Here is a 20,809-nt window from a genome sequence, read left to right on the forward strand (position 1 = left end):
ATTTACGGCCGCCGATGTCTTTGCCTCGGGCGACGTCCTACGCGTGCTTGTGCGAAACAATTTCCTGGGCCTTCTCAGAGATACCTCTGCCGTGCTACCCGCCGGCATTCTCGATGTCTCAAGTGCCTCGTTAAAACGCGGTGTGTCTCCAGATTCGGACTCTGATGTGAGCCGCTTCCTGAAGCGCTCACGGACCATCTGGGCTGCTCACCAGACAGGTTCTGTGGCACTTAACACTGTTGCTGATAACACGCAGGCTTCTGTGGCCAACACAACGGTTCTTCCGCCAGCTGAAACTACTGTGCAGCGGCCAGAGCCTCATGAAAGTCATGTTGCCTCTTCTCCTGTTCACTTGCCGCCTCCGGTGCCTGAACATGCCGCTGTGCCCTCGAAAATCATCCCAGTAAAACGTTCGTCACCTCAGTCGGCAACCAAGGGCAAGAGAATTACTTCGGGTATGCTTGTGGCTCCTCACACATCTGACAGGTCCATCTCCAAAAGCGTATTCAGTGATAATGAAGATACCGACTTGGAGGCTCAGGGCACATTTTCGCAACTCGTGACACCATCTGATATTCAGGCTCTGAAGATTAGAGTCGACTCAAACACTAGCAAAAGTAGAAATTACAAAGGCAGTAAAGAGGGCCATGCGCCAGTGCCTCCTGAAGATGGCATCCTGCTGCCCGGCGTTGTATCCAGAGATATTCAAAATGCTACTGCGGTATCCTCGAGGAAGCCAGAGACACAGCTGCAACCCCAGCTACAAATGGAAGTAGAAACCCCTGCTCAAACAAAACAAAAGGTTGTTCAAGTCTCGCAAAGCCATGTGTCTCCAACATTCGCACAGACACAGCCGTCACAGGCTAAACCTGTGAATGCTCACGCTCCACTTCCAAAATATCACCAGACCACTTTTCAGACTTATTCTCATTCCACCCCTCAGACCCAGACTCAGTCTCAATCTTTTCCTCAGACTCAGTCAAAGCCTCAGTCTAAATTTCAGTCAAAGTTTCAGTCTCAGTCTCAGCCTCAGCCTCAGTTTCAGTCTCAGCCTCAGTTTCAGTCTCAGCCTCAGCCTCAGTCTCAGTCTCAGTCTCAGTCTCAGTCTCAGTCTCAGTCTCAGTCTCAGTCTCAGTCTCAGTCTCAGACAAATTCAAAGTCTAAGCCTCTGTCTTTGCCTTTTTCTCAGTCTCTGCCTTCTGCAGGGATGCAATCTCAGTTTATGGCTCCGGCTTTGGCGTCTCAACAATTTCGTGCTCAAACGCAGAATAGTTTACGGCAAGAGCTTGAAAAATCCGTGAAATCCGCTCCTGCTGCGAAGTTTCAGGTCTCACCGAGATCCGAGACTAATTCGGCGGTGAATCTCCCGCCTCCTCAACCACCGCATGGCAAAACGCCATCGAAAACAGCTCCAGCGTCTACTTCTCAATTCTCCACTCTGACACCCCAGCAACCAATTCCAGCTGGAGGCCGTTTACCACCACTAAGCCAGGTCCAGACATGGCCTCGCCCATCTATGCCTCAGTTTGCACAGGGTTTTACATCATTGTCCGAAGCTTACAGAGTTGAAAGCCTTAAGAAACCTGATACAGGTTTAAGTGCTCAAAATTTGTCTCACGTTCCACAGTATGTCCAGCTGCCAACAAACCCTGTGACGCAGGTTCAGCCAATGCAATCAACAACACAACTTCCATCTTCTAAGCCAGTGCAAAGTTCTGTCTCCGCTACACCTTCTAAGACTACAGCCATTAATTCCACTCCAAAGACAAACAAAATGCAGCACGTCGGTGGAAACAAAGATCAACAGCATATGGCTCAGGTTATGACTGTTGAGACTTCAACTGTGTCCAAAGCAGTTGCGTCCGAAAAAGATGGTGAAAGTGATCAACAAAATGAAAATGCTGCGATTGCCAGTAATTCTGAGCCTGTGACGCCAAAAGCTGTTAATTCGAAGTCACCAAAAGCGACCAAAATGTCTGGCCCATCAACAACTCTTGCGCCGGCCAAAGCTTCGAAAGTAATACCATCTTCGCAAAATAAGAAGATACACAGTTTGGTGGGAGAAGTGAATGATAGTGACGGAGCAAAAACTACTTCTCCAAATACAAATGTCGCCTCTTCTAAAAAGCCCACAGAGGATCAATCATCTGGGCTTATCCTACCAAAAAATGTTGTGCTCGCAAAATTTAAGTCAAGTGGAGGCTTGAACTTCTCCAAAGAAGTGAATGCAACGCTTGCAAATCACACGGTCAAGTCACGCTTGGATATCGAAGAAGAGGAAAAATGTGTTACCAACATAGCCTTTCAGGAAAAGCTCAGAGATAGACAAAACGCAGCAAAGGCAATTGGTGAGAATGTCGCTGACAGACGAACACGCTCGCGTGCTACTATAAACTCTGTTCCCAATCTTGAGACTGATCGCATAAATGCTGCTATTAGTAAAAAGGAGAAAGAGAGAGAGGCTAGAGCCAAAGACTTGCCATCGCCTTTCAATGAATTCACCAGCAAAGCAAAACTTTCGTCTGATTATATCAAATTGGTGAAACTTGATTCTAAAATCGACAAAAGAGTTGCTGAAAGACTTGCAATATCAGAAGCAGTAAAACTAGAGGAAGGGACGAATGAGCCTGTCATTTCAGCCCTGCAGAAATCTCAGGTGCGCTCAAGCGATGGTACTCTTCAGAACGCGGGCTCCGATGCGCGTAATAAAGACACCACAAATAACAGCATCATTAGTAATCTGTCAAGCGACGAAGAAGTGGATAAAGAGACGAATAAGAAAGAGAAAGAACGTTCTGAATCAATAGTCGAAAGCTCAAGTCACTTGGATAGTCCCAAAAAACACAGTGCTGCGAATGTCAAGGTAATGGCAAATAAACCTGAAAGGCCGCTCAATAACACACGTCCGGAAGTCATGACTACTACGGGAAAGGAGCATGGGATCTCTACAGAAACAAACGAAGCTGGTAAAAAAACGCCAATGGTTCAAGCAACCACCATACGCAATGAAGATCCGGTGCTTCGCAAGGATGCTAGTACGAGCCTGTCTTCCTCGGCAGAATTTTCTCTGAGTGACCTGGATCTGGATAATTCTATTAGCGCAAAACAGCAATCAGCTCAGACTAAAGTGCTTCTGGTATCTCAACCCTCTGGTAAAACTCTGTCTAGAGCTGTTCAAAAGAAGAGAGTGCAGAGACAGGAAAAGGAGTCTGATGTAATTGTCTTGGATTCAACTTCCGAATCTGAAGATAGTACAGATCTGGAAGATGACACGTCATTCAATGAAAAGGCCAGCAAGCCTGTTCCCAAGACAGTGATGGGACCCACAGTTCACGCACAATCTGGGCAGAAAAAGCCACTTGATTCTACGGAAGAGACTCCTGCGAACATCACCACTTCTCTGGATATTGTTGGGGGATCCGTGAGAAATGACATGATTCGGGAACTCAAGAATAAAGAGAATCAAATGCAAGTTTCCTCATCCAAAGGTGGTGCAGTATTAACTAAAGATTCTCCGGATACGCTTACGAGGCGCATAGGTGAGGGAATTCCCAAGGATAATTTTGGGCACAAGTCTATCCCTTCGAAAGCTATTCAGACCCTGACCGATAGTCCTACTTCTCAGAGCAAGGTCTCACCTAACCCCGTGACAGCTAAAACTCCAGGAGCAGGACCATCTACTTCTTCGAATAAGATAAATGAGGCTGTCAGGACGCCAAAGCCCCAAAAGGCCAAAAATCTTGGATCCGGTATCTCCGGTTCTTCTGACAAGGCGTTGAAAAGAGGAAAAAGCTCGCCGGTATCTGATTCCCGCAAAAAGATGAAGATTAACTCTGCAAGCGGAGCGGCTCCTAATTTGAGTGGCGACCAAAAGTCTGAAACCCCCACTCCTAGAAAGCACGATGCTGCTTTTGTCGCCAGTAGTGATCTGAGCTCAAACCTGGTGGTTCTATCCCAAACCAAGTCCCATAAAACATCACAAAATCCGAAAGTAAATTCAAAAAGTCCGAACGCTAAGCCGGTCTCATCGAAACCCAATCCACGGCCATCAGATGGTTCATCCGCGATATCGTCCCCCTCTTTGACCCACAAGTCGGGCGTCTCTAAGAACAATAAAGGTGGCGCACAAGAAAGACCTGTTCAGAATAATGACTCGTTACTGGAAGTCACATCCAATGTCCCAGTTGTTCAACAGACTAATGCATTATCTCGGGACGGCAGTGCGTCTTCAAGTGCGAAACCTGAAAATGCTAGCTCACCACCTTCTAGCTCTGCGTCGGATTCGGACTCGATCTCAGAATCGAGCTCCGAACTGGACTCTGATAAGCCTATCGAGTTGCCCAAGAAGGAGCTCAAATCAAAACCAGTGACACCCGTATCAAGTGCTCCCAAGACTCCGCTTGGTCGGTTGCTACCAAAGAAATACAAGTCAGCAACGGGTGTACTCTTACAACAGCCTGTTTCGGCCCCGCAGACAAAACAGAGCTCGAGTCTGACGCCTAAGAATGCTGCCTCTTTCAACCCTGCTACAGCTCAAAATGTGACCCCTGGCAAAAAGAAACAGGTTACTAAGAATGTTCCGAAAAGCCAACCTGCCACGAGGAAACCGTTGCTACCAAGACTTGCCGATCTTAGCCAACGTGGTGTTCCAGAGGTATCAGACAAACTGCTTTCTGTTAATGCAAAGCCAAGCAAGCCTTCGATTACACCCGTGATAGACCTAGAATCCAATTCCGACAGCAGTTCCTCTTCAGACCTGGACTCTGATTCCTCAAGCTCTTCAGACTCCTCGGATTCCTCAGACTCCTCGGATGATGATGGTCAGGCTAAAAATAGTTTTATGACTTTAAAATCTACCAAAAAGTCAAAGCCAAAAAAGAAAAAGAGCAGTGGAGGGTTTCTGAGCCTCATGAAAGATGCTAGAAAAGTCTGATCTTTTTCATACGTGGTGCTCTTAAAAGAAATACAATACATACACTCGGTAATAAATACCTGTGAAATTTGCTCAGATGGATCTTCCAATGACGTCCACGCTCCATGCTCGATAGTCAAACAGAGCGTTTGCGTCTCTTCTATGATTTATGCGATATGTGTCTGAGATCAGGGCGAGAATTCTTTCGAATAATTCACTCAACCATTCTTTGGCAGCTTCAGGCAGATCGAGGAACAATGCGCCCGAGTACTGTTCGAAATAGTCAGCAAGAAACTCTTCTTCGTATTGGCCAATATCGGTATCCGCTGTTGCTTTTGCAAATGTCTGGGGGATATAGGATTCTCTGAGCAACGTGGAAACTGTGGGGTCTTCCAAAGCAAGATGCATATTGTATGCTGTGGCAAGTCGCAGCAATAAAGAGTTGGTGCCGAGGATGTTTTTGAGCAACGTGAAAGTTTTCTTGCCAAAGGAGGTGTCACTCGAGTACGGATGGAGCAAGCGGAATTGATAGAGAATTTGGCATGACTCTGAAGCGATAAGCAAATCACCTAGACCGTCTAGAAACAGCAAATCATATCGGAGCACTTTAGCTGTGGCGGGTGCCATAAGAATTTGGGACCGCGACAACTGGTCGTGAACAGTATGGCCAGGCAGCATAAGAGCAGGGTACATTTCCTTGTGTAGAAGTGCTCGAGCTAGTAATTGTTTTGAAGAAATTTGAGGCAAAGGGGGTAGCTTGATTGAAAACGTCCGATCTCCAATAGTGATAGACCGAGGCCCAATCTTTGGGTCATATAGCGTGCGGTAGTTAATCTTGCAAGTCTGGTAGTAATTTGTGGAGATCTTTAAGATTTGGCGCTCACTCTTGCTGGCTGGTGTATCAAGCGAGATCTTCCCTCTGAGTTTCTCAATGTATAGTTCCAAGAGCTCATCTGTTATGATCCGTACATTTTTCTCCTTACCCGAAAGCATCATGCTACCCACAGACGTGAAAAACAGTCTCAGATCGGGGATGTTGGCATCCTCAAAAAAATGCACACTGCTACAGATTTTCAGAAACAATTCTCCTTCGCTAGCCCACTCTCTCTTCACAAACGAGTTCAAGTCAGCTACCACACATTTTATAAATCCTCCCCCTTTTTGAATGGCAAGAGGTGATAATTTCTGATAGGCATAAAATCGAACTTTCTCGTAGCCGAGCAAAAATAGGTTGTGTCTGATCCAAGCGGTGGGTGAATTGCCCCATTCTATTGCCGGGTATAATTGTGCCAGTACAGACCCTGAGTTCAAATGTGTATATATCAGTCTTTCTGCACTTTTTAAGAGCCTGAGAGGCCTTGTGTTTAGCTTTGGGGTTTTCATCGTGAACAATAACAGACGTACACTTGGGTACTAAATCAACCCACGTTATCAATAAAGCAATGCGATAAGCGGCACGTGGCATGCAGGCACCCCGCAATAGGCCGAAGAAGCATGTCCTGGTGATACGAGCGTATTCTGGGAAATGTATTTTCTTTTTCTTCTTCTTTTCTAAACAAAATTAAAAGGTGGTATGATAAGATATTGATTCTAAGAGTCTGGTTCTTGCAAAACTTCATGACCGATTGAGACGAGGCCCTATGGGTTAGATACATCGTCTTCCTCTTAGCCACTCTGGTCGAGCTTTGCAGCATCTTAATTGATACCCAATATTCCTAAAACTTGGATACTGAAGTATCGAGAAGATGAACAACTCTCATAGCTACACCCCACGAAAACTCGTACCCAGACCCCCCACAGCCATAGCCATTGATCACTCTGTAACCATCATGATGGGACTCGGAGATGTTAACTCCACCTTTTCTGGCTGGACGAAAGCCCACATTCACACGCACTACATCGAAAAACTTATTGCCACTGGCGTCTGTTCTCATCAATTCTGGAAAAAGACGGGCGCCGCGCTGCTTCAAGGCTTCCGTCTCCTCATCTCTTGGTTCTGGGTAAGTATCGTGGGGTTGTTTCGTGCCACCCAAAATGACCCCTCCATACAAAGGCCGCGGGATGTAAAAGGTCCATAATCCATCATTCAGCTGGTGCGTGACAGTGAATTTGGTATTTTTGGGGATATTTGGAGCGTTGATCAAAAGTGTCTGTCCGCGTATAGAAAAACAGTCCTTGTCATAGCCCCCACCCCATTGAAGTCCCTGGCCCGTGCAATTGATGATTACTGGTTTTCGGCCTTCAACTCCATGCAACTTTGTTATCTCTTCTAGGCTGCTCAACTTGGCCAGCACAAAGTTTACGCCGTGTTTGAACTTCAACGTGCGATAAAGAAACTGCAAATATAATGGTGCATTGACAACGAAGGTGTCGTACTCTACCCCCAAAACACACCCCTCGGGAATCTCACTCTGATCCAAAACACGGAAGTTCTCAACACTCTCTCTCCATCCCTCTGCGAAAGATTTGTATTTGGAGTCCGGTGTTTCGAAGTACTCTACACCTTTCACAAATTCGATCGACGACTCCGGATGGTCACGTGAAAGGTCTTTGAACTTCAGAAGGGTGGTACGTGCAAGTGGATAATCTTTGAGTTCGTGTCGATCTTTAGAAGGGAACGGCCGGAAATGGGCGCCGGCCCATGAGGATGTGTAATGTGGTGAGTATGGGTTGACTTCTGGACTGTGTTCGGATGCCACCGTGATTGAGTGGTCGCGGGTTGATTCCTCTGCTATTGCTAAGGCAGTGGACAAGCCAACCACGCCAGCACCGACTATAATGACATCAGACATCGTACTATATTCGGGGTTTTTTGAATTGCGGGCTGAAGGTAAAAATCTGACGACAGAACCTTCCTGTACATAGGGCATTCCGGGCCAGGAAACCCTAAAATGAGTCAGAAGGTAAGGATGAACTCGCTTAATCCTACGATCTGTAATACAAAAGTCAAATGGTCTTGGATAGAAGTTATTTTAATTACGTGCAGCGTCACTGTAATTCTCCAACCATCGTCTTCTCTGACAGGATGGAATATTCGTATCGCAGGACGTGTCCATAATATTTTCAGTCATGCCAAAATCATGTGATCTTGCACGTAGATATGAACAGCCGCTGTTCTCGGGCTTTATCTCTATGGCCCATGCCGCGATAAGCTTTCGCGTCTACTTGTACAAATCAAACAAGTTCACCTCCAACACATCCTCAATGGTCTTGCCAAAAGCAACAACGTCCTCATCAAAATATCTACGGCCAGATACTTGCAAGCCAATAGGGGCACCTTTGAAATTTTCGGGATCGTAATTGTCGAGCTCGAGCTGTTCCAAGGCAGATCTGTGCTTATACGAGGCATGCGACTCGTCCCATTTATCGAGATCAGTGTCCTGGAACATCCCGGTCTGCACCACCAAAGTAGGCAAATCAATGAGATTGTAAAGTGAGGTGTAAGACCAGTTGTAGATTTCCTCCGGCCTTGGTGCCACGTTGCTGTAGGCAGGGGAGATGATGAAGTCAATCTTGTTTTCATTCAAATAGTCGGTGTACCTCTGCTTCAACTGATCTCTTATGACATTGAGTTTCCTGTTTTCGGCAACGTTGTAATGCTTGGCGCCTTTCCCATAGTTCAACGCCCATTTGGTCAATTTCGTCAATGGCTCGCCCGAGTCGGCCAACATCTTGCGTTGCATGTAGTTGCCATCACATGAGTACATCTCACACACAGTATCGCGGGCCAACTCGGTCTCTATTGGGTCAAATGTCACCACCTTGGCACCGGCCGCCTGCAATTTCTGTGCCACGGTTTTCAAAGCTCGGGCAATTGGAGGCGTGGGCTTGACAATGCCATCATCGTACATGATTGCGATGGTCAAGTCTTCGGGCTTGGGTTTTTCGGCTTTTCTCCAGGCCAAGGGAAGAGTCGTACAGTCTGCGACCCATGGTTTTCCTTGGTTGATGTACACGTCCATAAGAAAATCAATGTCGTCTACAGATCTGGCCATGGGACCCTCCACGGCAGGCACTGATTCTTGGCCTGCTCCGGAAGACACGCCTCCAGCCTTTGAAAATCTGTTTGTCGTCGGTCTGAGCCCAACACATCCACCAAAGGCGGCAGGCCCACGAATACTTCCACCAATGTCAGAGCCAATTCCTAGAGGCGTGCCTCCAAAAGCGACAATGGCACCCTCACCGGACGACGAGCCTCCCGAGGACAAGGCCAAGTTAAAAGGGCACCTGGAGTGGCCAATGAAATTGTTGTTTCCATCCAAATGCATGAGAGTCTGTGGCTGGTTGGTTCTGACAAAGAACACGGCTCCCAAATCTTGCAAGATTTGCGTGGTGACAGAGTGTTTCTTGGGGATGTTGTCAATCATGGACACGTATCCACCATGAGTGATCTTGTCTTTGTAGTTCATCTGCTCCTTGAGAGACACAGGCAACCCATGTAAGGGCCCAATGGTTTTGCCGTTTTTCTGGTAGTACTCGTCCAAGAACTGCGCACGTTGTAAGCCCTCGTCTGGGAAAAGATCCAACGCACAGTTCGTGAATTGGTGTGCGATTGTGGCCCTCTTGGCAAAAGCCTTGAAGACTTGTACAGAAGACAATTTACCACTAGCAATAGTGGAGGTAATCTGAACCACTGATGAATCGGTGATTTCAAACTCCTCAGGAGTTAAGAGCCTGTTGTCCTTCAAATACTTGACCGAGTTGAATTGGCCCTCTGTCAATTCCTGCACTGAGGCAGGCAATTGCACGGCGTACTCCGGCAAGATCCCGTCAGCCAAGTTTTTTCTATACTGCTCAAGTTTGGGCAAGTATTTTGCCTGGTACTTTGCGGAGTCTTCATAGTTATCGAGTGGGTCACCAACCAAGAAATCCGTAAATGCCACCATGTTTATAAAATGAAATGTGTTGTATGATATGTAGCTTTTCTTGCAAGCTTTGAATTAAAGTTTTTTTTTTTTTTTGTTCAGTTGATTTCAGTAAAATAAGAAAAAGAGAAATAACTTAAAACAGGAAGCGGTGTCCCAGAGCTTTTATATCGTATCGCCGAATCTGAGTACACTGAACGATGCCCTGATAAGGAAGTTGGCGCGGGGATTACCACTAGCGGATTATCCGACGCGTTTCCTGTCGTCCCCAACCACGGCGGATCGCACCCGATTGGGAAGGTTCATGCGGCCGCACTAAGCATATATTTGAAATTGGGGCAGCATAGTCCTGAGATTCAAATTATAGGTGGCCTTTTCAGTTTTCAATTCTGGACCTTGTAATTATTTTAGAATTTTCTTTGAACTTGTAGCTCTTTCACTCGTAAAAGTCTTAAAGACACCGGCTGCGAGGCTCCAGAAGAAGCCGCACAACTGTTATCTCTCGTTGAATACAATAACATAAAATAACTTAGCTCATACATCATTCATGAGCTCCTTGACTAGAGCAGTATAAGTCAGATATCATTGATCGAACTCTTGATTTTGCGCCATATCTCGTGATGTACTATCAAATTACATGTCACATACAGACTGGTTGACGTGCTTCCATATCCTTGTTTCGGTGAGTGAGTCTTCCTAAAAGTTTCTCATATATGTGGAACATTTCACCAATTACTATAAAATTAGAAATAAGCCATATAGAAATTATTTCAAACAAAACATTTCTCTAGTGTATATAGATATTACACCGTGGTGCGCCACTGAACTTTGTCTTTTTTAAAATCGTGAGCTATCTCAGATAAATTAAAAAAGGTAGATTCCTCCTTGAAAATATGACTTGCACTCGAACATCAAATCACAGACAAAGAAGAATATTCTTGAGCATAAAAAATAGAAATTTGGAAATAGTTCTTGTTTTTTCTATGTTTCCTTCCATTTTTAGTACCAAATCCATTGCAAAGTCATCAATATGCATTCGCACTGCGTCTATTCCAATTGACCTCAACCTCACGACTTACTTTTGGTTTACTTCAGCTATAGGATTTATTTTTTTCAGCATCACGACCATATGGGGGGGGGGGGAAATGTTGAAAAATATTCATTTATGTTTAATATTTGGAAACTAAAAGCAGAGCATACCATAAAATGTATAAAAAAGCACTAATGGTAAAAAGGGCCTAGAAGCTCGCCCCAGACTTCCGTGCTGAATCAGGTCAATTTGTCCCTATAGATGCGCAGATAAAAAATGTAAAGGTCCATTTAAAATTAGGTGAAATCTGTAAAATTAAAATTTTGACTCATCCCCGAGATCTTCCCAGCCACTGCCTTTCAAACAGAGCATAGTGAGACCAACGAACTAGAAACATATCCCCCGATCTAAGCTTTCTTTACAAAAAAGTGATGTACTTTTTTATGCTATACATCATTAAACAATCATTTGTTGAGATGTCTCAGTAGTGACAACTATGTGGGTATTATGATTATTCTTGCTCTTATCTTAGGGATAAGTACTTCTTTTATTTCATGACCCGTTGAATAATTACTATTGAATGAATGAAACAAGATTTAGGTTTCTTCTGTGGGACTCTATGATTCATTTTTATTATGCACCCAGTGTAAATTGCAGCTCGTACCCCCTGTTAGTTCATAGCTGGATGAACCCTCTTGCCACGCTATTTTATTTGGTAGACGAAGTTGCCAAGCTCATGAGTTTAAAAGAAATGCTGGCTCCAGTTGACAAATTTTTGAAGAACTTAACAATTCTAGATTTGTTCGTCACCACAATATTCAAGGTATATCAGAAGACGTGGCGTGTTTCAAAACTTTAGCTCCTTGATTCCTCTCCAGCCATTTGATGCTGAAGGGACTAATACAGGAGACTTACCCTAGGGTATGATGACATAATGTCCAACACGTAAACAGAGCGTCCCAAACGAGCCATCCAGGACGTGATCACTAGAAGAGACCGGTCGATTTTTGACACTGGATACGTATCTGAACGCTTTTTCAAGGGTGTATATGTATAAATGTGAAGTTTTGTTCCTTTAATCAGATGAATTTACCAAAAACAAAAATCAATTAAAAGAACGAAATCATGGGACCTCATTTTTTTTTTTTGGTTAGATTCATCTGCTTAAAGGGGCAAAACTATATAACGAATATATATAAAAACCTTTAAACAGCTCCCAGCTACGTACCAAGTGTCTTAGCTCGGCCCGTCCCCTTCCGTTAGTCACGGCCTGGACAGTCCTCATGGCACGTATCTGTTTACGTATTGATTATTACGTCATCGACTCCTAGGATAGGTCTCCTGTAGTAGTCGCTTCAACTCAGCTGGTTGTAGCGGACTTAAGGATCCCACTTCCTGCGACTCGCCACGCCTTCTGGTGTAGACCTTGAAGATCGTGGTGACGAACCAATTTAATTTTGTTAAGTTCTCCAATGAGTTGTCGGCTGGGGCCAACATTGAGTTCAAGCTCATGGGCTTGGTAAATTTTAGCTCTTGCCACCAGTATTTGGAGCATCTGGAGTGAGTTCTGTTCAACAGGCCCAATACAATTAACCGTCACTTCTGGAGTAAAATTTAAAGGAAATGATTAATTTCAATATGGTTATGATATTGTGTTATAAGCAAGTATATATATTATACATTAATTTTCAATATCAATCATCCGATATGGTGTAACGGCTAGCACAGGACGCTCTCACCGTCCAGACCGGGGTTCGACTCCCCGTATCGGAGTTCTAAATTGTTTTCCAGAAAACTTTTTTCTTTTCTGAATAACAGAGGAGGCCACATTCGTGACTCCCTTTATTAATAGCCTATCAAAAGTACTGTATTCCGGAATATCCACCATTCCACACTTAGAAGTTGTAAAATGCTGAACATAAATGCCGTTCGATTGTTTCAGAAGAAAAGCTTTCTCAAATCATTCGTAAGGGCGCGAGCCGCAAATCTTTAAGGACTCACAACAATATATTGGAGAAAAGTTGGGTGGCGAGCGGGTAAAGATGAGTGACTCAGTGTCAGCAATTTGGCAGTGAAGTTCAGTTATTTCACAATTTGTAAGGACCCCTGCCAACAAGATGGAGATGACTATGAGTGTCCAGAAAAGTCCCTAAAGCCCCAATTATAATACGACATGGTTGGCGCTTGCTTTAGAAAGCCGCTTTGTTTAAGGACTTGAAAATCACATCTTTGATGTGTACACCGCTTGCTAGTCTGACATCATCAGATGATCCATGGAAGTTTAGTCCATCAGCACACGATCAGCCCCACAACATTTCTTGTTCTTCTAATGCTAGTGTTACCAGCGTCGGAATCTACTTTTACAGCATAAGGAAGTTGTTTGCATGATATCATTCATCAAAAGACCCAAAGTCGCCCCTAGGTTCAGCGGTGGCGGCAGACGGTGGACCATTTTTGAGAGCTAAAGCAGAAAAAGACTCTTGGCCTTGGGATGAATCAGCTTGTCTGATGAAGGGGGAGTGACACATACACCTCAATGAAATGATACCAAAAGCTTTCTTCTGAGATGAAACAGGAACCACTTCAGGCCGGGAACGATCATTTTGGAAATTTTTGAGAGTCGAAGACTGCCAAACGTTTTCTCGTGAGTTGTAACCTGAGCTTTCTATAGCAAAGGTGTTCAACGTATTACTGGTATATAAAAAACCAATTATACTGTTGAGCAGCCTAAGATTGAAGGCGATGGATGGTTGCCCATTTATTCGACTCGCTACACGAGATGCTGGAGACCTGTCAAAACACTGAGCAGATGCACGTGGAGAGTATTGGAAATGCCCGTGGAGATGCTAACTGAGCATCGGGACTTTTGAAGTACGGCAGAATGCCATTCTGAAAACAAGCTGACATATTCCGCTCAAGCTTTCTGGCATAAGTCTTCAGATTTGGCCGGTGACGTGTTGCGTATGACTGCCAGTCTGTTCAGAAGCATCACAACCAGAATAGCTGTGAGTTTTGGACATGTCTCGGCATGCCTACATCTTCACTGAAGGCAGCTCGAGCTCGCTAATAGAAATTCCATTGGAAAATGAATGAAGGGCTGTCTGGAAGACAATTCCCAGGAAAATGCTCAACAAGTGTGGACATGTGTTGGGGGAAAGGAAAGCGTACAGAAGCAAGAAAGTTCCCAGGAAAAGAAAAGATCGCAAAAGCTGAGTGATCCCAGGAATCAATAGAGCAGTCATTTCGGGAAGCAGTCGGTCCACCCCAGTATCGACGCTATCCACCCCAGTATCGACGCTATCCACCCATGTATTGACGCTATCAACAGACATGTTTGACTGTTGGATCAGAGGTCATTCTTGCACGCTATGTGAGATATTTCAGACACTGTATGGCGAGTTCTCCACTACTACACACGCACCATCCAAGTTCCGTTGAAACGGCTTTGCAAGGGGGAGTGGCCGATACCATAGAGAAGCGTATCTTGTGCAGACAATAAGAATGTCCGCATTAGACTTGGTTCATAGAGACGGCTTGGGCACGCTGGTCCGTCCGCCATATAAGTGACTATATGTGCCTGCACGCGCCTTAGTGAGGCGTACTGCAGGACGCGTGAACTATCGCACGGCTCGTCTGAGACTCAGTGTGCCGAACATGCTCCATTGTCCCGTGGAAGAATACAATGCAAACGTCAGTATCAGAAGGGATTCCCTCTTTTCAATGTGTCAAATCCACAGTTCCTGGGATCCAAAGGTGAATCAAAAACTTGCGGTGCCTGGTGCCAGGAATATACGGGTTTGGCCGAAGGTGAAAACTGCCCGTAGGCTCGGCCCGTGATAGTGCGCGTATCTCCGGGCCGAAGTGCTTGTTTTCCCGTGCATGCAGCCGGAGATGCCCTTGACTAATTAGAGCCGAAATATGCCATCCCAGGTCCCCCAAAAGGCAGACATCTCCAGGCATATGACGGCAGGTGCAGCACGCCGCTCGGCCCTGTCTTTACATAAAGGGCCGCCATTCCATGCATATTTTTGTTTGAGCTCTGCAATTGTTCAGGCGCTTCGCACCCAGAGTTTCGAAAGCCAGATTCGCCCGCATTCTCGCTGGACCCGCGAGCAATACCTACCGACCCGCAAAACACGCCAGGCTTCTTCTCACCACACAGTTTCTGAGGCGTTCATTGCATCCCATGTTTTTCAAAAAAGACAAGCCCCAGTCATCGGCCAAGGTCAACGAGCAGGTCACGTATACGCCGTTTGACCGGCCCAGTGCCGGGTGCAAAGCACCGGCCAAGACCGAATTGACCGCCGAGGAAAAGAAGAAATACGGCCTTGTTCTTGCCCACATGGCGGCGGAATCCTTGCGGATCGCGCCCAGCGAGGAGGCACTTAAAAACGGGCCCCGTGACCTGTTCTCGCCGCTCACTGTGGACGAAAAGGCGTGGCTCTCGCGGGAATGCATTTTGCGGTACTTGCGTGCTACGAAATGGGACCACGAAAGTGCAGCCAAGCGGATCGAGGCCACGTTGGCGTGGCGCCGCGAGTTCGGGCTCTCGAAAATGTCCGAGGCCGAAAACGAGCTCAACCTGCTGGTGGTGGCGCCCGAAAACGAGACGGGCAAAGAGGTGATTCTAGGCTTTGACAACGACTCGCGGCCCTGCCTTTACTTGAAGCCCGGGAGGCAAAACACCAAAACCAGCCACAGGCAGGTCCAGCACATGGTGTACATGCTCGAGAGGGTGATTGATTTCATGCCGTCGGCGCAGGACTCGTTGGCTCTTCTTATCGACTTCAAGGCGTCGCCTGCAGGCACCGTCAGCACCAAGATTCCTCCGGTGAACATCGGCAGACAAGTGTTGCACATTTTGCAGACACACTACCCGGAGCGGTTGGGCAAGGCTCTCTTGACCAACATCCCCTTGCTTGCATGGACGTTTTTGAAGATCATCCACCCGTTCATCGACCCGCTTACCCGCGAGAAGTTGGTCTTTGACCAGCCGTTCCCTGAATATGTGCCCGTGGCGCAGCTCGACAAGGATTTTGGGGGCGAGGTCAACTTCGAGTATGACCATGCCAAGTACTGGGATGTGATGGTGGAAATGGCCCTGGAGAGAAAGAGACTGTATGTCAAGAGATTCGAGGCCTTCGGCTCCCAGATCGGTTTATCCGAGGAGGACTTGCGGGGCGACGAAGCGGAGTTGAGGTACTCCGTGGATTGGTACATGTGAGTAGTATATGTGAGTAGTATGGGCTTCCCGGTGGCACGTTTTCAATATTATATTTCTATGCAATTCTTCTTTGTATCGCTGCTTCAAGCCTTGTGGGCAGTAATACTGCGATCCCTAGCCCCTCTCCTTCGCTGCACCGACTACTCAAATAGCTTGGCGCACTTTCTCTTCTCAACAACGCCAGTCTTTTCACACACCATTGTCTCCCAGTCGACGGCGATCATCAGGTCACCCGCACCGCCCTCGCTCTTGGCAAAAATCACGCCGAGGTCGTTCCGGGCGGTCGTGAGGTAGTAGTTGGATCCATCACCGAGCGAAAGAACTACAGCCTTGACCAAGTCGCCAGGCCTGAAGCAGTCGATTATTTTCACTTTATCCCTATCCGTGGATCTGACGTCTTGGCTTCTTATCACGGCCTTGAATGCTTCACCAATATCCAATGGCTGTGCGCCAGACATGAAGCTCTGGGAAGATGCCACGGCTCCATAGGATGAGAGAATCTGAGATCCACCTCCCATGGGAACTGAGAAGTGTGCGGAAGTTCCATTTGAGCCTAGCCCCCCATCTGGAGATACGTTTCCATATCCGTAAACACACAAGACCTCACAGAAAGCCTGTTTCAAATTAAGACGTGTGATTCTCACCAAGACTTCGTCACCTTCACGTGGCAAGTTTGTGGCAGTAGCACTGACTGAGTCTGAGGCGGAGGCATCGATTTCCTTCGCATATTGCGTGTATTCGCTTTTCTTGCCCAGCACGACCGAAACCAAGAAAGTCCTGATGTTGCTATCTTCCTTTTTGCTGATACTTTCCTCCTCCTTGTCATCATTCGTTTCATGATCTGGGGTTTCTAGTTCGTTCTTTTTAATTTCTTGGATTACCTGCTCGCCCAACACAGTTGCGACGATCACTGGGATGCTCCTGGACCCACTGTCTATCGATGATAGCACAGCGCCCTTACCTGGAAAATAGCGTAAGACAACATCCCCAGATTCCCCGGCTTCAGTTTTGTATTCAGGAACGAGATATTGTCCTGGAACGACGGTCGTCATGCTTAAGGAAGATAAGGTGTAAAGGCATCGAGTCGGGTGTGCATGAGCACCGCACTTGCCAAAAAATACTTCGGCGCCTCTCAAGCTGCGAGCTTCGAATGGCCGAGATGATCTTCACGTCGGCCAAGACTTGTGCTATAAAGCCGAGGAGAAGATATGGATTTTCAGGCTCATTTCTCCCATATGCTCACGCTTTCATGTATTTTATAAATGCGGTTTTGTTGAGGATTCTCGTGCTCAATGACGCTATTGTAAGAGATTGCTTCGTCTTTTTTCTCATCTCGGTTTGACTGCACTGTAAACTTGCACCTCTTCCCATCTGATTCAGCCATGTCTTACCCAAGCTACGTCAACAATGAGCCCCCAACTATCACCCTAAAGGAATATGATACTGCTCCATGGGCAGGAACCACGTGCGTTGACAGAACAAAGGAAGGTTTTGTCATTGTTGTTATGGAGGACCCAAAGCACGTCGTTGCCAAAGTGCATCCTGATGACACCGAAAACTTGAACACTATCTTCAAGAGTGCTCATGAAAAATTTTCAGATCAGTTGGTCGAGCACAAAGGAGATGTCCCTCGTAAATAGGGATTGGGTAAACAAGCTTTCAAGCAGAACAGTGTTTGTCAAAACATTCGAACCTTTCCCGGCCCAGAGTCTTCGAAAGCCATCTGAGTAATTCAGAAAAACTGTGTATAGCAAATACTTTCCTCGTGCACTTCCATATTAGACTTGAGCTCATTAAGCTCCTCCTTGATTTGCTGAGCCAAAAGAGGCGTAAGCTGATTACATGTAGCAATCTCTGGGTGACGATCGTACTCATCATGATGATAAGTATCGTACAAAATAATCCGCGAAGAAAACTTAACCGTTGGCCTGGACGGGTTCAACTTCGGCAGAGACAATGGAGAGTTTCGAATCCTTGAAATAAAAGATGTCAACAGTTTGGGGCTCGATATTGAGCTTTGATCTGAAATGGACGGAATTCGATTATGATGGAACGGCAAAGTAGATGGAGGTGGCTGTAAGTCCAAAACATTTCTTATATGCCTTTGTCGCCTATCAAAACTGTTCATTTTCTTAGGCTCATGGTCTGATCTTCTCGTATCAGACACAGAGTGGAACATTTTTTCGTCTTCCTGTGCCTCAAAAGAGTCCATGCCATCCTCAGATTCTTCATCAGAGGAGCCAAATCCTTGACCCACTGCTGAATGTTCGTCAGCAGAGTCTTCATCAAACTGAATCAGTTGATGTGAACCAGATTGAGGTAAGATTCGGTCTTTGAATGCAGACCCACTGAAGCCTCGGAAAGACATAGAAACAGGTCTAGGCGCTTGATTGGGGCTATCCGCCCTCCTACTATCTTCCATAGCAAACTTGAATGTCCCATTCAAAGGAGTTTCATTAGGGGTTGGATCGGGCGAATTATTGACAGTGTCAATTTCGTGTTTCTCTGAAGGTACTCTTGAAGTGTCGAAGTCCAGATCCGTATGCGACGAGACACATATTATCTCAGGGGATTTTTCTTTTTCAATCAAAGCGGGAGGCGAATCAGCGCCCGCCTTAGGTATTTCGGAGTTGTTGAAGGAAGTAGTGGTGTCAATAGCCGTAGTAGTGTCGACGGCGGAGGTGGTTTCATCAGCAGACGTGATATGGACAGCAGGCGTATTTTCAGTTGCGTTGGTAGAGCCTACATGATCATTCGTGTCGCCTTGTTCATTTGCAGAATCGGGCGCCACAGGATCATTTGGCTCTGATTCTGTTGTGATCAGAGGAGCACTTTTTGCACCATTTCCATACTCCATGTATACTCCCAACGACGGCGAAAGACCACTCAGGTAGGCCTCCAATGGGACGGGAAGTGGTGAGTCCGAGAAACCAAGGTTGTCAAAATCGATGAAGTCCGAGAACTCAATCAAGTCTGAATAATCCTCGTCGTTGGCTGGAGATGCACGCAGGTGGATTTCCACAGCTTCGGTCGCATCTTCAGGTGTGTAATCCTCGAAAGCCGTTTCTATCAGGTGGAAGACATCGGGCATCAGGCTCTGCATTGATGGTGAGTTTTTCAAGATACTCCCAGATCTTTTCATTGAGCCTTGTGACAAGTTGCCCAAATGCTTTCCGAGAATGATGTTTTCGTCCGAGCCGTTGTAGTTGAGAAAGGAGCTTCTCTTATTGGATTTTGCTGATCTCATGGACCTGGATCTTTCTAGTGAGACGATGCTCTCCACCTCGTGAGCGTCGAGATACTTTGGGAAAAGAGCTTCCCCTGCGAGTTGCTCGTTTGACCTTTTGCTAGTCATCGACCTTCCTGGGGATAGAGCTGGCTGGTCACGGGCAGCTGCAGACAGGCGAGCAGGGGGGTCGTCACCATCGGAGTCGAACGCGACTTGGAAAGGCGACCCGAACTGAGATGGGGACGAAGTTTCTGGTGGCGCATTGAGGATACTGGTGTGAGAAATGAAAGGTGAGACTTCTTCATGTGCGCCTTGGGACAGCTCATCATCTGCCAATAGCTTTTGGGCAACAGCGTGATTCATGGAACCCTCACTCGGCGCAGGCAGGCCCTCGGTAAGGTTTGGCAGGTAGTCCGAATCGTCCACCTCGCGAATCGTCCCCCTCTTCGGTTCAAGGTATGCGGTCAGCGGCGTCTCGACGGAGAAGATGCTTGAGGCCGCAGCGGGTGTCTCATGCCCCGGTGGAAGAAGTGGAGAGGCCACACGGTCGGTCTCTGGAGCTTTGACCGACGTGGCCTCCAGGGGCCCTGCGTGTCCAACGGGCTTTGGCGGGAGGGGCTTTTTCCCGGAGATGCGGGGGCTGTCCTTACTCAAAGCGCCACTGTCCTTACTCAAAGTGCCGCTGTCCTTACTCAAAGTGCCGCTGTCCTGGCCCAGAGTGCCGCTGCTGCTCTTGGTGCCGAAAAAGCGTTTCCTCCTGTCCAGCCTCGAGCCCAGCTTCTTCTGTTTGGACGCCTTCTGCTCTTTCACGAGGGCCGACATGTCGGGGGTGGAGACCGACTTGGAGGATAGTTTGACGGGCCTGCTGCCGTGGAGCAGCTCCTCGTCGACATCCTTGAGCTTCGAGAGGGAGTGGTTCTTGGACTTGATCTTGAAGAGACCACGGAAGCTGAACCGCTTGGGGTTCACGGGCTTGGGCCCAGGGGCCGGGCCCGGGGCGTCTTTCCTCTGCCCCTGGAGCGAGGCGGCCAGGGCGATGCTGGCCGCAGACAGAAACTTGCGCGGCGGGCTGTGTGCGGCCGCGGGCGGGCGGGGCGACGCGAAGACAGAGGCGGGCTTGGCGGGCGGCGGCCGCGTGCCGGGCTTGGAGGAGGTGACGAACGGGCTGTCGAGCAACGAGCGCACCGGGGCCTGCTTGGCCGCCAGGGGCCTGGCCGGGCCCGCCAGCCGTGGCTGCTGGAACGCCGGGCCGAGCGGCTGTTTCCCGGTCTCGGGCGCGCCGGAGACGTCGTGGTGCCGGTCCGAGAGGGCCGGGCACGAGCTGGACGCCGCCAAAGTCCGCGGCGTGTGGGGCCCCGGCGCGCCCGCGGGGCCCGCGTGGTCCCGGGGGGCCTCGTGCTGCAAAGCGGACGCGCTTGCGTATTCCAGGGCGGCCAGGGCGGCCAGAGTGAGTGGCGAGCCGTCCGCAGCATCACCACTGGAGGGCCTGTCGGCGGCCTCCTCGGCGTCGTCCTCGGCGGCCTCCTCGGCGGCCTCCTCGGCGTCGTCC

General features: G+C 47.6%; 7 protein-coding genes and 1 non-coding gene across 8 annotated transcripts in view; 3 read left to right on the forward strand and 5 right to left on the reverse strand.

Moving 5' to 3' along the window:
* Nucleotides 1-5,005: 5,005 nt before the first annotated feature.
* METBIDRAFT_77139 (uncharacterized protein) lies at nt 5,006-6,295 on the reverse strand (the record flags this gene model as incomplete). Its single annotated transcript, XM_018858651.1, has 2 exons — nt 5,006-6,180; nt 6,250-6,295. The coding sequence occupies 2 exons, from the start codon at nt 6,293-6,295 to the stop codon at nt 5,006-5,008; spliced, it is 1,221 nt and encodes a 406-aa protein (XP_018714799.1).
* A 332-nt stretch (nt 6,296-6,627) lies between these two features.
* On the reverse strand, nt 6,628-7,704 carry DAO2 (Dao2p; the record flags this gene model as incomplete). The annotated part of the gene is made up of 1 exon (XM_018856981.1): nt 6,628-7,704. One exon carries the CDS (start codon nt 7,702-7,704, stop codon nt 6,628-6,630), a length of 1,077 nt encoding a protein of 358 aa, XP_018714800.1.
* A 369-nt stretch (nt 7,705-8,073) lies between these two features.
* METBIDRAFT_34728 (uncharacterized protein) lies at nt 8,074-9,798 on the reverse strand (the record flags this gene model as incomplete). The annotated part of the gene is made up of 1 exon (XM_018856515.1): nt 8,074-9,798. One exon carries the CDS (start codon nt 9,796-9,798, stop codon nt 8,074-8,076), a length of 1,725 nt encoding a protein of 574 aa, XP_018714801.1.
* A 2,710-nt stretch (nt 9,799-12,508) lies between these two features.
* METBIDRAFT_t31 lies at nt 12,509-12,580 on the forward strand. Its single transcript has one exon. It is a non-coding gene; the product is annotated as a tRNA-Glu (tRNA).
* Nucleotides 12,581-14,880: 2,300 nt separating this feature from the next.
* PDR16 (phosphatidylinositol transporter) lies at nt 14,881-16,101 on the forward strand. The gene has a single exon (XM_018854303.1). The coding sequence runs from the start codon at nt 14,994-14,996 to the stop codon at nt 16,029-16,031; it is 1,038 nt and encodes a 345-aa protein (XP_018714802.1). The 5' UTR covers nt 14,881-14,993; the 3' UTR covers nt 16,032-16,101.
* Nucleotides 16,102-16,171: 70 nt separating this feature from the next.
* Nucleotides 16,172-17,083, reverse strand: METBIDRAFT_36560 (exosome non-catalytic core subunit; the record flags this gene model as incomplete). Its single annotated transcript, XM_018856758.1, has 1 exon — nt 16,172-17,083. The coding sequence occupies one exon, from the start codon at nt 17,081-17,083 to the stop codon at nt 16,172-16,174; it is 912 nt and encodes a 303-aa protein (XP_018714803.1).
* A 330-nt stretch (nt 17,084-17,413) lies between these two features.
* METBIDRAFT_37015 (uncharacterized protein) lies at nt 17,414-17,671 on the forward strand (the record flags this gene model as incomplete). The annotated part of the gene is made up of 1 exon (XM_018856811.1): nt 17,414-17,671. The coding sequence occupies one exon, from the start codon at nt 17,414-17,416 to the stop codon at nt 17,669-17,671; it is 258 nt and encodes an 85-aa protein (XP_018714804.1).
* Nucleotides 17,672-17,717: 46 nt separating this feature from the next.
* The window catches only part of BNI4 (Bni4p), a 4,220-nt gene continuing 1,128 nt past the window's right edge, over nt 17,718-20,809 (reverse strand). Inside the window, exons 2-3 of the mRNA XM_018854305.1 lie at nt 20,396-20,793; nt 17,718-20,344 (exon numbers count right to left, since the gene is read on the reverse strand). Of these exons, the coding sequence (XP_018714805.1) occupies nt 17,764-20,344; nt 20,396-20,793 (2,979 nt within the window). The 3' untranslated portion in view covers nt 17,718-17,763. The remainder of the gene's footprint in view (nt 20,345-20,395; nt 20,794-20,809) is intronic.

The sequence above is a fragment of the Metschnikowia bicuspidata genome (assembly GCF_001664035.1).
Source record: "Metschnikowia bicuspidata var. bicuspidata NRRL YB-4993 chromosome Unknown METBIscaffold_1, whole genome shotgun sequence".
Classification (NCBI taxonomy): domain Eukaryota; kingdom Fungi; phylum Ascomycota; class Pichiomycetes; order Serinales; family Metschnikowiaceae; genus Metschnikowia; species Metschnikowia bicuspidata.

Coding starts and splice junctions, on each gene's coding strand:
- PDR16 (XM_018854303.1), top strand. CDS start 14,994: ATGTTTTTCAAAAAAGACAAGCCCCAGTCATCGGCCAAGGTCAACGAG.